Consider the following 14,892-nt stretch of genomic DNA (forward strand, 5'->3'; position numbering starts at 1 on the left):
TGTGCAGAACTTAAGGAGAAATTTTAAACACCATGGATGTTAAAATGCAGCTAAACAGCAGACATTTCAACTCCAGATAGCCGAGGACCTTCAGATTCAGGTGGTGGGTTTTTTTCCTCTCACTTGTATGCAATTGCTTACGCCAATAAACAGACCATTTTTCTCACTCGTTACAATCACTTGCCTTGCTCGGGATCTTGTGATCACTGAGCAAGGGTTGCACGGGGCAGAGCTGAATGTGCTGCTGTTCAAAGCAGATCTCCCAAAAAAAAGCAGGCTTGCTGTGCTGGACCGATGACACCCAGAGAGACACCTCCGCGTGTCACCAGCTACTGCTGACGTCACTGCGAGCGCGTTGCAGATGCAAGGAGGTCATAACTCTTAGACGATCTCATAACACAGCATATTTAATTGAAAGAGAAATGTGGTACATTACAACGTATTCATGTATGTTGTGTTTTACAACATATTCAAAGATGGGCAGTTTTCTAAACAAAGCGTAGACAAATCCCACGCAAGATGGGTTAAAGTAAGAGACAACCCAAAATCTTAATAAAATAACTGATGACAACGATGGACTTATACTAAAATCAATAAATATGTACATATATGTATATACACACTCAAAATACACATAAAAGGCTAAAAGGTCCAATTTTCATTTGCAGTGAGGTGAATTTCCAGTGATGGGGCAGTGAAGAGTGGCCTTCAAGTCAAAATGGACTACATCAACTTATATCAGGAAACTGTAAAGGAGTTTGTTCAAATGAAAATGAGACCTCCATGTCATTGCAAAGCAAACGCATGCAATTTTGTGTCTTTAAGTTAAAGCGAAAGCCCCAGAGTACCAGGCAGTGGTCTCCTGGGGCCTTTTGGGTCCCTCTCTCTGCCACATCTTCTAAGGAGACGTGCTCAAACCTCCTCTGACCCTGCAGCTCTCGGCTACGGCAGCAGAGATCAGCTTAGAGAATCTTTGCAGGCTTGCTGCAAACAACCAGCCATATCGCAAGGCTTGCCCATCTATTTAAGGGCTGACACCCTCATCTGGTATCACCACTGGGTTTGGAGAGTCCCCGTTTTATTTTTTGAGGTGAACCATTCCTTAAAAAAAATTTAAAAAAATCAGTGAGAATGTATTTTCCCCTTTTAACACAGCTGCAATAAGTTTTCATTAGAAGAACTGTGTCTAGGTGTGGGACAGACCCTCTGGTAAGACACAACACCTTATTTAACTGTATGCTTTAACTTGGGACTTCACATGATTAATGTTCATAGTCAGGACCCATCAGTTCCTCAGGAGCAGAAGAGATCTTACGCTGTTTCTGCTGTCTTTCCTGGTGGCATGTTCCATCGCCTAATAAAACCCTTTTTGAGATTATAAAGTTTTTCCTAATATATAATCTAAATGTTCCCTGCTGTTTAGTCTACCCCTGCTGATTAATGAGAAGATCTAATATCTCACCTTATTAAAACATCCTTTCTTGCAGTCGTAGAGAGTTTCAGCAATTTTCCCAGAGTGAACAAATTTTTCCTAGACATTTCTTAGAAATTCTCTCTCAGATATTACCTTGCATTGCAGGTGCTCGGCTGTGCATCTTTTCCCTTGGTTCCCATTAAAAACCAGCATTGTGCAATAAGAGCACACATTTCGATGCAAACCACTCAGAATATTTTGCCCTGTCCATGCTGTCCTTTTCGGTATGCATCTTATATACATTATCTACACGTATAGTACCCATCCACGCAATGGAGTCATATCCCCGATGGGAAGCCAGCAGCATCACTTGTGCTTTTACATCTCCAAAGTCAGCTCTTTCTCCGTGTCTTTCTTCTCACCCCAGGCCGTACCGCTGGGCTGCGGCGGTGGGATGACACACACCGACTTCGACCGGTTCCGTTCCACTTCCCGAACCTTTTCTGCATTCCCCACTGTGGGAAAAGAAAAACACCAACTTGTATGAGAAACGTTCTCCTTTGTGGGTCAACAGGAATGAAGAAATACCGAGAGCTACCAAGGTGGCCATTCGCTCATTGGAGATGAGTTATTCCACTGCAAGGATCACTTTTCAATGATAAAACAGGAGACAAAAAGATGAGTGTTTCAATGGAAGAAAAAAAAAAAAAGACAATTTTAACCCTATTTTGTACTTTGAAATATGTTACTTATCTGGATCAATATCATCCTTCTTTTGTCAGTCCCCACCATCAACTCCGCAGAACAAAAATTCCTATCAGTGACTACTTTAAAACAGCTTTTCAAGATGCAGGTGTCCTGCTGGAGCACCTATAATTTCACGTTGCCACATAAAGTGATTTTTCTGGGGGGATGTACATGCAATCACGATGGAAGGGTTACAGTCTCCTTCAGCCCTGTTGCCAGGGTATGTCAGGGGCTGTTGTGCTCACATTTTCCCTGGGACAAAAAAAAAACAAACCAAACATCCAAAAATACTGATTTTATCACTTTGCTCTGCTTACATTTACTTTTTTCTTCAGGAAGAACATAGTTTAAACTTTTTAGGTTTTTTTAAACTATTTCTAATAAACTGTGGATTAAAATAGCTACATCCCTAGCAGATGTCCATGTTGTCCAACACACGAATGCCACACGATTGTGTTCCTTCCATCTACTCTTGCAAACCTGTACTAAGATACTTTTGTGCAGAGAAAGCGCCAGCTATTCTACAGCTCTTTATTTAGCAAGTTTTCAGTTAACTATTTAAAGAAAATTACAAAGGAAGAAAACATTAGAAATAGAAGGACACAAAAAGATTTAAAGGAAATTTTCTTGCTTCTTAAATATTTTTCCAGTAGATGTGTAATGAAGAAATACTCTGCACATTAATGTTAGGCCCAGCCCCTTAACCTATCTCAGCCCATATTGCGAGGCAACATTATTTTTTTCTTTTTTTTCCAACAAACACTGAATCTTTTCAAGCATCACTTTTACAGACGTGCTTGTGCTAAAAGGTGTTGTGCCAACTATTGTAAAAATTCAGTGCCCAGTTTCCCACTGAACATCTCATATGGTTCAGAGACTAAAATGACTCTGTCTACAGTTTTGACCAGCTATACTTTGTGTGAGGCTTCATTGATATTAAACCTTTCTTTTTAAGTGTGAAACCTAAGCTTTCAGTTTTCTAAAAACTGAGCTTGGGCTTAGAAAAACATGAGGTCTTGAGACACTGATCTTTCTCTGACAGATATTCAAAACAGACAGTGCTGCTAATGGGCCACTCAAAATGCATTTTAATAATACTTAGCAAGCAAAAAAAAAAATAGAACTTAATTTTTGGAAAGCATTTGGGCACAAACTTCATGTTTTGAAGTATCATTCATTTTTATAAGTTTTTAGTCTATGCATTAGCATCACCGAAGGCAGAATGAGCTGCAATTGCTGCCAAACAACTTAGCGCTTGGTGGAACATGGAGAACGGTACCAGTTTCAAACGCTTGCCTGGCTGGATATGGGAGGCAAGAAAACTCTGGGTAAATTCACGCACCCCTTGCAGCACACGGGTAATACGGAGGTCAAACTGGACTGGGACACGCTTCTCACTGCGATGGTTCCCAGCACCTGCCCCCAGGTATTGCCTGGAGCACCTTCACCGCCAGCCGTGCATCCCACCGCACGCTGAACCTCCTCTCAGGTCGGGCTGGGATGGGGCCGGGAAGGCTTTCAGCTCCGCTTTCTCGGTCACGATGCTCATCTGAGGAACGCCGCGTTGTCCCCCGGGGTTAGAATGATGTCCCTGCGACACGCAGCCCAAAGCTTCCCGCGGCGAGGGAGGGAGGGCAGGAGGATTCGCCGTGGCTCTCTCCCAAATCCCAGCCCCGCAACGGACACGCCGTGGACCTCAGCACATCCTTCCCCTGTCACCTGCCGGGTCATCCCATGGGAATGGGGCAGGGCGAGGAAGGGAGGTGAGAAATCCCCACCGGCGGCCACCGGGTCCCCAGCTTACCGGTGAAGGAACGGCACAGCTTGGGCTGCGGGCCGGAGACGCCCTGCACTGAGTAGGAGTCATCCTTCTGCGATTAAGGAAGAAAAGTACTTTAATGCATTTATGAAAACCGCTAGCGAGTCTGTTAATGACACTCCTGCTTCATAAACAAGCCATTTGCAATCCCCAAGGACTCCGTTTCCATTTGTTTTACTTTTGCCAAGAAAAACAAAAAGAACTATTGCTAAAAATAGACCGAATAGATGGCAGGAAATATTTACAGACACTGGTTTGTTTCGAGTTGGTGGAAGAGGTCTGAGCTCTCCAGGAGTGATTCGGCAGGTAGGATGGGAAGGAGCAGCCCCGGAGCGGGGAGGACGGGGCAGAGGCAAAGCCTGTCCCCAGCACAGGGACATTTCCCACCTTGGCTCTTCCCCACCTTGGCTGCAGGCCAAGGAGGCAGGTAACGAGCTTGCACTAACGAGCTCCCTGCCCTTTCACTCCAGTGCTAATCTCCGCCCTTCAGGAAAAAAAAAAAAAAAAAAGAGGGGGAAAAAAAAAATCAGGTAGCACAATGCCGCCTGAATTGTTCGGTGCTTCTGTAAACTGGGAATAAGTCTCTTACGCAGCTGTGATTTGGCACCTCGATCCAGAAACCCAGACTGCCAAAATAACTCTGGACACCTCCCAGCCTAGTTTTCTGTTTTGTTTCGGTTCGTTCTCCTCCCTCCCCTAACGAGGACCGATGCCCTCCATCCCTTGTTCGCACTTTTATTGACCATTTTAATAACAATGCCTTCCCAGCTCCAGCAGCAGCGCCCGGCTCCCTGGAAAGCCATTCCCAGGGGCATTTAACGATTCTCAGAGCATGCTCCATGAAAGGGCTCCGACATAATTACCAAAGGCAGTATGTCATTTACGCACATGGCTTACAGGCAGCTCCAAATAAGCTCCTTCTGGGGGAGTGTACTCGTGTTTTGGCAGAAGAAAAGAGGACGAAGTTGCCTGGCTACAGGTGCAAGGATTTTCTGGGTGCTCGGTGGTAAATAAAAGCTATTCTGGGTCTCAGAAACCGCCCTGCCAGCATACTCTGTGTTGGATCTTTGCCTAAAATAAGGCAAGCCCAAAATCCGGACAGTGTTCAGAGCCAGCGTGATGCACAGCTCCAGGAAGCAGCAGCCTTCGGAAGGAATTTTGTCCTTAGGCGGAGGAAGGCGAACTTTCTGCTGGAAAGAGATAGTCTTGGAGTTAATCCCCTGGGCTACGATTCAGATCTGAAGTCACCTCGTAGGCCTGCCAAGGTTTTTTCTGCCTGGTGTAAATCATTTAACCTGCACTGTTGGCCCGGGAGGGATGAGGACTGTTCTTTTCTTACCTTTTTTCTCTGCCTTCCCTATTCACTCTGCAACCCCTCCTTGGCAGGGGCGTCTAACGCAGCACGACTGTGAAAGCAAAGGCAGAGACCTCACGTGCAGTAGAACCCCAAGGCACCTAAAGCCACCCAGGTTAGAGAGAAGAAGTGATTCGCCCCGGCCGAAGCCTGGGGTCAGTCACGGACCGGTGCCTGTCCTGGCGAGGGCACCGGTTTCTCCGCACCGACTGTGGAAGGAGATGGGTTGTCCATCGGGTGAGATGAACTTCGCTCTTGGGTCTTCCCCAGCCTGGTGGAGCCCCAGACCTATAGGAAGATGCTTTTCCATCCATACCTTATTCTGTGGTGACTGATACGGGGGGAAAAGACCAGCCAGCACCTAATAAATTATGAGATTAATCTAACTGAGCTACAACAGCTTCATATTTTAATAGCAAAGGACTAACCAACTTCACTAAAAAAGAAAAATATATATGCAGCCAGCCAGCGAGCAGAAAAAAGCAGCGTTTCTACTGAACCAAAGGGATTTCTTAATTATTCACTCAGCTCGCAACAGCTAACTGATTGAATGTACCGCCAAAGCTTTTTTCAAATAGACTGGCAATAGAAGACGTGCAGGCGTTTCACCAGCACCAGAGGGGTTTCAGTGGCCCTTTGCTTGAAGTTTGTTTCGCAGTTCCTTGGTTTCCTGTTGGGTTTGCAAACACAGTTGTAATGCTTCCATCTCGTGGTGAAATGCAGAATAGAAAAATGGGTGGCATGAGAGCATCTAGTTTTTTCTTGCTGACTCAAAATCTGGAAGGCCAAACCCTTCCCTTTGGGACTACAAAAGATGGAGTATCTGACAATTAGAAAAATCTCAAATGCTAACTAGCTACATTTTTTCATTCGTTGCTTTTTGTAAACAGGAAAATGCCATTTGCTTGTCAACTTGGCATCAAAGTAAATCTGAGCGGCTTAATTTTTTCCCCAAAATTTAAAATATTAAGCTGCTTTTAATGGGCTGAAATCTACTTTTTAGCACAGCGTTCCTTCTTTCTGCTGACAAATTCTGCAATCTGTCCTCCTACAGTGTGAAGTAACAGCATTCACCCACCCTCCCACCTCGTGTTAATATTCCAGGGCTCTTTTAGAACATTATCCCATCACTTTTGGGTATCGCCTTATTTCTATTCACAGTAAAATGAGGCAGCTCTTCTAAAACATTAGCAGGTAAGCTGCTGATCACACAAAAGACACCTGGCTTTTCCTTTCGGGTGCAGAGGGATGCTTCTTGGGCTTAGAGTCACCCTTACAGATGTCACTGGAATCAGCTTTCTGTATTTACATCTGCTTCCCTTAGACTGGCACAAAGCAAAAGTACCTGCAGTAAAGAGGTGTGACTAGCACCAGCAAATGACTTCTATGAGACAGCAGTATTCAGCATCAAATTGGCATTTTGTATAATCCATAGGAGCATTCACAACCCCCATAGGGCATTAGCCCCCATCCAGGAGTCAGTATAGAGACGGAGTGAATTCTACTGCTTTTGCAATTCCCCCCAAAAAATTCCGTTCTCTGAAAGGCCAGCTGTAAGCATTCAAAGTAACAGGAGAAACGGTCTTCCCAAAGGTGCTAAATTTCCTACCAAATGCACCGCAGTACCTAATGGGAGCAGCAACGAAGGGCGAAGCAGGAGTGCAAGGGTTAACAATCAAATGTCCTTAAAGTATGTAACGTCGTGCTCAAAATCAGCCCTAGTTTGATGTTGTTCTTTTGAAGTTTAATTATACCAAATGTTCTACAGGAACATGCCATGTTCTTGCCTATCTATTTTGAATTGTAAGTACCAATCAGCATGTAAATGATCAAATTAAATCTTTTAAGTTGTTTGCAAGAGCCGGAACACCTTTCTGTGAATGAAGGGCTGAGAAGCGGCGGCATTTGGTGTGTTACTGCCGTTCTCGGTGGGCTCTTCAATGACTGGCATTTGAACAAAGAAATCAGAGTGGAAGAAAGCCTGCGGCAGTCCCGAGTTCTTGTGCTGTCGTGGAAAATTACTATCTAAATAAAGAGGATAAATTATTTCTTTTTTAAAAGGTCATTCTGTTCTCTTCAGCTATGGAGCCTTGCTGGCCAGATTAGAGACCGCAGTTTGCACTTGGACAGTGCTCGAGCTCAAACCATCCAAACCTAAGATTCAGAGAAGTGGGTAAAATTTAGGGACGGCTCAGCAATTACTGCTGCTGCCCTGGGGGGGTTTGGAGCAAAATACAGGGGCAGAGGGTTAATTGCTTTTCCTCCAGAGTAAGAGTTACAGAGGATGGGGGAAACTGAAAAGACCAAGCCTGCTCCTCATGCACCGTTCCTGGACCATTTTGTCTTTCCACAGGGAAATGTTGGTCCAGCTTCTCTCACTGCTTTTCAAAGAAGTCAGCAAAAGTCTTCACCAGCACAGACATAGTATTTACCTTGTTTCTCCTCTAATTCAGAACAGGAACTGACATGGAGCTGTGCCAGCAGTAAATTTGGACTCAGAGTGGTTCTCCCAGGAATCCAGTACGCAACACTTCCCTCTATTTTAATTTCTTCAAGTCTGCCCAGAACCATAGCTGCTTTTAAAAACAAAGAACTCGCCTCCAGAATAAATAACAAAGCTCACAGTAATGTTTCTGTCCCTGCAAAAAGAGTTGGGGGGAAAAAAAACACTGAATGGTTTCAAATATTTACAGTCCATCTGGACAGCTGACAATGGGGGAACCAAATTCCCTCCTTCGATGAAATCTCCCAGAAAAGAAAACATGGGAAAACCAGACCTCTGGATCTACAGACTGAAGCCCTATTAATAACATTTGCTCAGTAAATAACTTTCCTAGCATGGATGGAAGCCTGTGTTCACAAAGCACCGAACGGCGCTGCACGCAAGATGGCTCGTTTGTTTGTCAGGAGTTTGGTTGGTTGGGTGGTTTTTTTTTTTTCCCCTCGGTATTTCCTACTCACTGGAATGCAATTTAGGATTGAGACACACTTTTTTTTTTTTTTTTTTTTTAATTTAAGGCAACGAGATTTGTCTTTAAAAGGAAATACCACCAGCAATAAACAGCACTAGTCCTAGTGCTTGTTATACATGCAGAGGGAAAGCAGCCTGTGCACGGTTCTCCGCAGGTCCAAGCCTTCCCTGCTCCCTCTTACCTCTTTCCTGGAGCTGGCCGTGTCGCCTCCACTCACTTCCACCCGCAGGCTCTTGTGCCGGAGGATCAGGATCTCCTTGGCGTGCTCCACGGGCTCGGACTCGCCGGGAAGAGTGTGCCTGTTGTACGCCGGCCCCTGCGCGTTGCAGAAGACGACGACCACTGCTGGAGGTGGGACCGTCCATCCCTCCGCAGCCACATCCCTTCGTTAGCGCCCACATCTTCCAGGGTCCTTCACCCCCCTGTAGCCACCCTGCCTAGTTGTGGGAATAAACTGATCCACCCAAGGATGAGAGGCGGGGATGGAGGGAAAGAGCCAAGGAAGGAAGATGGGGACTCCAAACTCCGCTTCTTTATGCAAAATCGCCCAAGCGATCACTGAATGATGAGACGGAGATGCATCTCTCTCAGTCCAGTGACACGCCGACCTAGCGCAACTACTCTGCTCGAGGCGTCTTCAGCCTCAGTGCCTCTGCCCAGCACTCCAATATTTTATACCAGCCCCACCTTCCTATATAAATCATGCAATCCACAGGAACCATACATCCTCCTTCAGAAGCCTTAAACCAACCAAACTTAAATCTCCCACTATCATCAGTGGGAGTTGGGATAACTCTGTCACTACAAGGGGTGAGGCTGGATTTAGGCAGGAGTAAGCACAAACAGGAGGTATGCCTTCATCTTCATCCTGTTCACTATTTCTATAGGTTTCCTCCCAGCCTTATCTGCTTGCTTCCCTTGGCTCAGCAGAGGGACAGGAGGGGGTGGTTGATCCCTCTGTGCTGAGCTGCCCACACCAGCCGCATCCCCAAGGACTCGGTATTTCGTGCGTAATCCATAAAACAAAGGCTTAGGTGGGTTTTAAGGATAAGGCTCCATGTATCACCATGTGAACAGCAATTACAATGCACAGTCCTAGGTGCTGTGTAAAGCTTCAGACAGATTATTCATGAGTTATTCTGTAAACAGCAAGTGGTTTCTACGTTATTTACCAGTTGTACCAGTTTCATGGCAAAACTGCCGAGCGGCTTTAAAACCTCAGCAGAGTAATTCTTACTTGCAGCTCACTGACTGTGCTCTCTCCTAGGGGGATAACCCTATCCCTGCTCTGCCCTGCAGGTAACCAGGAGCTGTTGCAACTGCTGGATCTGCTAACCTGATGCCTGAAGATCCATGTGCTCCTCCTTTCTCCTTTCTGGTTCTGGGTACTGATGCCTAAAATACTTCACGAAATTATAGGCTGACTGGGTGAACCTTTCAAAAGCTGTCATGCTGCAAACAGAAATGTGCCACTGACTTGGAAACTGGATCTGGCTTCACACAGCCAACTATTCTCTGCTCACAAAGAGATATCATTAGTAATTATGTAAATATTCATAACATCTGCTCAGGCTGTTAGGATAAATGAGATAACTTTTGTTATTGGACATCTAAAATACGGATTGAGGGAAGAGTTATACCGTTCTCCTTATTCGGTACAGGTTCCTTGCCAATATTTCCTGTATATTTTCCAGGACATCCGGATTCAGAGCATCCTCCAATTTTTTGTCTATTTTGACAGTCCTGTCGTTGTTGCTGCAAAGAAAATGAGAACGCCTTATTTTGGAAGATGCACAGCAGCACAGCCAGTGCATCCCCGAAGCCCAGTGTTCACGGCAGCCCTTTCGGATCCCACCACCACCACCAGACGTGACCAACAGCTAATCCTTGCAGATGGAGGTCACCGCGGAAGGGGCATTGGGTATTTGCATCAGAGCTGTGCCATCCACGTGGTCCCCGGTAGATAAAAGAGCTGTAGGGAGCTGTGGCAGGGCAGAACCATCGGCAAGAGAAGAGACGGCCATTCTGACCTGCAAATATTTGACCCTGCTGTCTCAGCTGATGCTCGTTCTCACTGTCGGTTCCTTCAGTATGCGTAATGGTGCAAAGCCATCAAAAAAGGGTGTAAAAGCCTCTTTTTCAGAGCACCATTTCTGTGTAACTCTGGGAGGAATACAGGTGAGCCTCCACATACAAGATCAAAAACTGTTTGTTCATCAATGCCAGTAGGTTGCTCATCCACCTGATCATTTTTAATACCCGCCCACTCATCTTTAAATAGTGTTTCCTTTGCATTTGTCCAAGCTATGTTGTTCCTTCCCATGGGATAGCCCAGCAGGGAAGAGCAGAGGAGGCAGAGAAGTTTGCAAAAGCCTGTCATAACTGTTCCCTCCGGTGGGAGGGTTGGGAGGAGGGACAGAAAGGGGACGACCGCAGGGGACCACTTACAGCAAGGATGGATGAGACGGAGCATGACCCAGCTGCCCGGCTTCTGCCAGCTCGATGGCGTGTTTCCGCTCCAGCTTTTCGTAGAGAAGCACGATACTTGATTTTGGCTGGTCGTATTCTCGAAGCAGGATCTTCTGCAGGTATTTGCTGTTGAAATATTCTAATCTGTTTGAGAACAAAATAGGACATGCTTAGCCTCCTCCCACCTCTCCCCAGCACCTAAATGGACCTGAGCAAGCCAGCAGGTTCATAGTCCACAATTGCCCCATATTCCATTATATTCCATTACCTTCTTTCCAGGAAGTAACAGTCCCAGAGGTCAGTCCTCAATTATTTCTGCACTACGGCACCTGAGCTAAGATATTAAAACTTTGCCAAATACAATAAAAACTCCCCAAAGTACCAGATTTGTCATGAACTCTACTATAAGTGCTACAAGCACATGCGGTAGCCCCAAGGGACGCAACAGTTTTCAACGCTTCCAGATTCCCTCTTGAGCCATTTCCTCTCACTTTCTGCTCAAAAGCAGCACAACGTTTGGGAAAGATCTAGCTGGTATCAAACACTGTTCACAAACCTGCTAGCGAGGAGCCAGGACACTCCTGAGCAGCAGCGATTCCCATACCCTCTAGTGGCACTTCCAAGCACTGGCATTCCTAAGAAAATCCCTGCCAGCTGCATTAATCGGAGTCCTTACCATGAAGTTAGCTGCACCTGTATCTGCACAGCCAAGGAATTAAACCTGGGAGATTGCTATCGGTATATTTTATGTTTTTTGTATTTAAAAAAAAAATATATGTGTACAATCTACCAGAACTTAATGAAAATTGAGCACTTTGCCACGGAAAGCTGTAGAGATCCTCTATAATTTGTCAGTCCACGACAAGCAGATGCCCCTCCAAGTGCTGCAAGCTCATATTTGTACCGTTACTTGGGCACACGCTGGGTTGGGGTCCTCAGCTCCCACACGGCCAGACGGGCAGGAGGGCACGGGCAGCACCGCTGCAGGCAGGGACAGCCTGAAGCCACGCGAGCCGTGTGTCGTGCCGGCATGGCCCTTTCATTTCCAGCAGATTTTGATGGCCAAGAAGGGACAAACACAACAGGAGAAGGGAAAGGAGTCTTTTTAGGCTCAAGTACAAGAGGTGACCTGCAAGCAGGGAAGCGCCCCAAGAACCTGGTCTCGCCTTGGACAAGGAAAAGCTGCCCCTTGGTGCCACAAGGATGAACAAGGCTCAGTTGCCCACAGTGGAAACTTAGGGAATAGAAACCAGCCTCATTTTTTTCTACACGTGTACACAGTTGTATTTCGGCAAATCCTTACTTGTCTTTCCAGTAATACTGTCCCCAGTGTCCAGATATATCTTCAATGCCAGCCAGCAAATGATCCAAGAACTAAACAGAAGAGAGGATTTTGCTATACACCGGTTGCATGTATTGCATACGTGATGAACTCAGTCAGCAAACATCAAAAGCCAGCAGACAAAACAGGAGATGCTTTCAGCTCAGTACACAGCACCGGTAAACAAGAAGAGGAGATGTCGGGCTAATTCCCCATCCAGGCATCTGCGAGTATCCCTCGGTTCTGGAGTACAATAAGTGGTTTGGCTGCTTGCTTTCAGGTCTGTGCGAGCAAAGAATAATCGCTGAGGGATGTGGATCTGCTCGTTATGATATGTACAGGATGGCTGATGGCTTGCATGTCCTGCATATTGGCCCTTGATAAAGCAGGAAATGCTCATATTGAGGGTTTTGAGGCCAATTTGTCTCAGGAGATCAGTATCTTCAGGATATAGATGTAGATAACATACAAATGATGCTTTGACTTGAATAATAAATACTGCCTTCCCCCAGACACTTCCCACACGAAATGAAATCATTGGCCATATTGTGCCTTATACAAAAAAATTATTATTGCTTAAAATTATGTTAAAAATTCCAGACAGGTTGATTTTTCCACCTGGAAGTTAAATCTCTGTCATTTCCCAAATTGCTTTCCCTCCTACTGGCACCTCTAAACTGGGAGAGGGGTCTGCTCTCCTGCAGGTCAATGCCCCTCCGCACTCAGGTACCAATGTCCCTGAAGCTTCCTCCAGCTCTCATTTTTCAAAAAAAAATTTGTGGGGTCAGAGGCAGAAAAATTTCAGAGCGGTTCACTCGGCCCTGCAGCCTGGTACAGGTTTAGAGTCCTCGCGTTGCTATAAGCAGCTGTATGATGTGAGGACCAGCAAATGACACACACACCACCACCACCACGCATCACTTTTGCGAGCAAGAATGTCCCGACTATCCAGATGGAGAAACAAATTTGAGGAAGAAAGCTGCTTCTGGGTCCCTGATTTCCAACTATCTGCATTGTTACCTTCTCTACTTCACTTAATTGGTACATAGCCATTTTCAGCTCACATTTCCTAATAAATACATTTCCAGGGATGATTTACTATTCACGCACTAACAAAAGAAGAAAATACTCTCTGTTCATGAGAGGAAAAGACTCTTCAGCCTATTAAACTGTTCTGTTAGCCTCAGACAAAGCCCTGTAATACAACCTAATTGTGAGGATGCCAAACAGTTTTTATAAATGTCCTCAGACCTAATGTCTTTATATCTAGCGACCCAAAAAGAAGACAAAAATATTCCCAAAGGAGCTATACCCACAGAAATGTGACTGGGCGTAAACAATTAGATTTAGAAACATAATTTTACATTGGATGCAGATGCAAACACAAAGCCTCAGCTAGGTGCGCAGAACACCCTGCTTTCTCATGGAGCTGCCTCCCTCTTTGAAGAAGTCCTCCATAACTAGAAAAGCATATATTTGGATGGCTAGAGCAAGGTGAACTAAATTCCACCTTTGGGTTATGGACTTAGAATCATGGAACGGTTTGGGTTGGAAGGGACCCTAAAGATCATCCAGTTCCAACCCCTCTGCCCTGGGCAGGGACACCTTCCACCAGACCAGGTTGCTCCAAGCCCCATCCAACCTGGCCTTGAATACTTCCAGGGATGGGGCACTTCTAGTGGTTCCCTCCAATATAGTGCTAACCTTACCCTCCCTTTTCTAAATTTTTTTTTTTTTTTTTTTTGCAAAAATATCCAAACAGATGGTGGTGACGGGTGCTATTCCAACGTAAATAATAACCCACGGTTAGGAAGTTGCATAACACTTTAAAACTGGAAAGGGACTGACCTGCAGAGGATTCAGGTACCATTGCAGGGCTGTAGAGTCCCTGGAGGCACACCGCATCGGCAAAGCGTATTGGAAAGCTCTGGCCGCGTGTTGATGGATGCATCACTTACCCGAATATGGATCTGCTCTCCCACTGTGGGAGCACTCTCTCTTTTCCTCTTGACAGCCAACAAGTCAACGAGAGGACGGATGGTCATTCCCTGCAGCATAACCACAAAGACAAAAATCAGCCTTTCTTTGCACCAAATGTTCTAGGTGGTACCGGCACTGGAACAAAAATCACCAGCGTGGGTAGGAGCCACAGCTACCTTGTTCTTTGCCAGAACAAGACCTGCTGCTTGAGCTAGGCCCCTCTCATCTGCTCGGTTTTATTAGCATGATAAAATCTGCGAAGCTTCGACAACGCTAGAAACTCTGTTCTCCCAACTGTAAGCCAAATATTTTGTTTGCTCGTGGTAGTAGCCTGTCAAAGGGAGCTCACATGCTGGCTTCAGGCTGGGGGTAGGCAGAGAGGGCTGCTCTCCTCATCTGGCATCTCAAAGACCACAAAACGCCAACCAATAATTTCAAGGTCAAGCCTGTGGCTTACTATTGCTTGTAGCCTACCAGATGGAAAGGGGCTTGAAACGTTCAAAATTCAAATGCCTGAAACGATGATAGTCCTTGACATTTCACAGCATGCAGCCTCCGCCAGCATTTGTCTGCTAACTTTTTGAGTATTATATGTCACGGATCATTACTCCAATGATCTTTGGTGGCCAGTCGGTGGCTAAGTTTACTAATCAAAGTATCCACCTGGTGGGAAGGGTCAAGGGAAGAGTTTTAATGTCCTTTAAGCCTCATGAGAGAACGTCTGAAATGCTGCTGTGATGCGTTTCTTAGTCTGGCTTTGGTATGAAATGACTTTTCTAGGACATGTTTACAGCAAAAATGATGGAGTACTTGATG

General features: G+C 45.6%; 1 protein-coding gene across 1 annotated transcript in view; it reads right to left on the reverse strand.

Moving 5' to 3' along the window:
- Positions 1-411: 411 nt before the first annotated feature.
- Positions 412-14,892, reverse strand: part of LOC142043226 (sodium/hydrogen exchanger 2-like) — a 30,648-nt gene continuing 16,167 nt past the window's right edge. Inside the window, exons 6-12 of the mRNA XM_075054128.1 lie at positions 14,055-14,144; positions 12,079-12,149; positions 10,755-10,919; positions 9,947-10,061; positions 8,488-8,622; positions 3,966-4,032; positions 412-1,929 (exon numbers count right to left, since the gene is read on the reverse strand). Of these exons, the coding sequence (XP_074910229.1) occupies positions 1,793-1,929; positions 3,966-4,032; positions 8,488-8,622; positions 9,947-10,061; positions 10,755-10,919; positions 12,079-12,149; positions 14,055-14,144 (780 nt within the window). The 3' untranslated portion in view covers positions 412-1,792. The remainder of the gene's footprint in view (positions 1,930-3,965; positions 4,033-8,487; positions 8,623-9,946; positions 10,062-10,754; positions 10,920-12,078; positions 12,150-14,054; positions 14,145-14,892) is intronic.

Source organism: Buteo buteo, chromosome 22, assembly GCF_964188355.1.
Source record: "Buteo buteo chromosome 22, bButBut1.hap1.1, whole genome shotgun sequence".
NCBI classification, from domain to species: domain Eukaryota; kingdom Metazoa; phylum Chordata; class Aves; order Accipitriformes; family Accipitridae; genus Buteo; species Buteo buteo.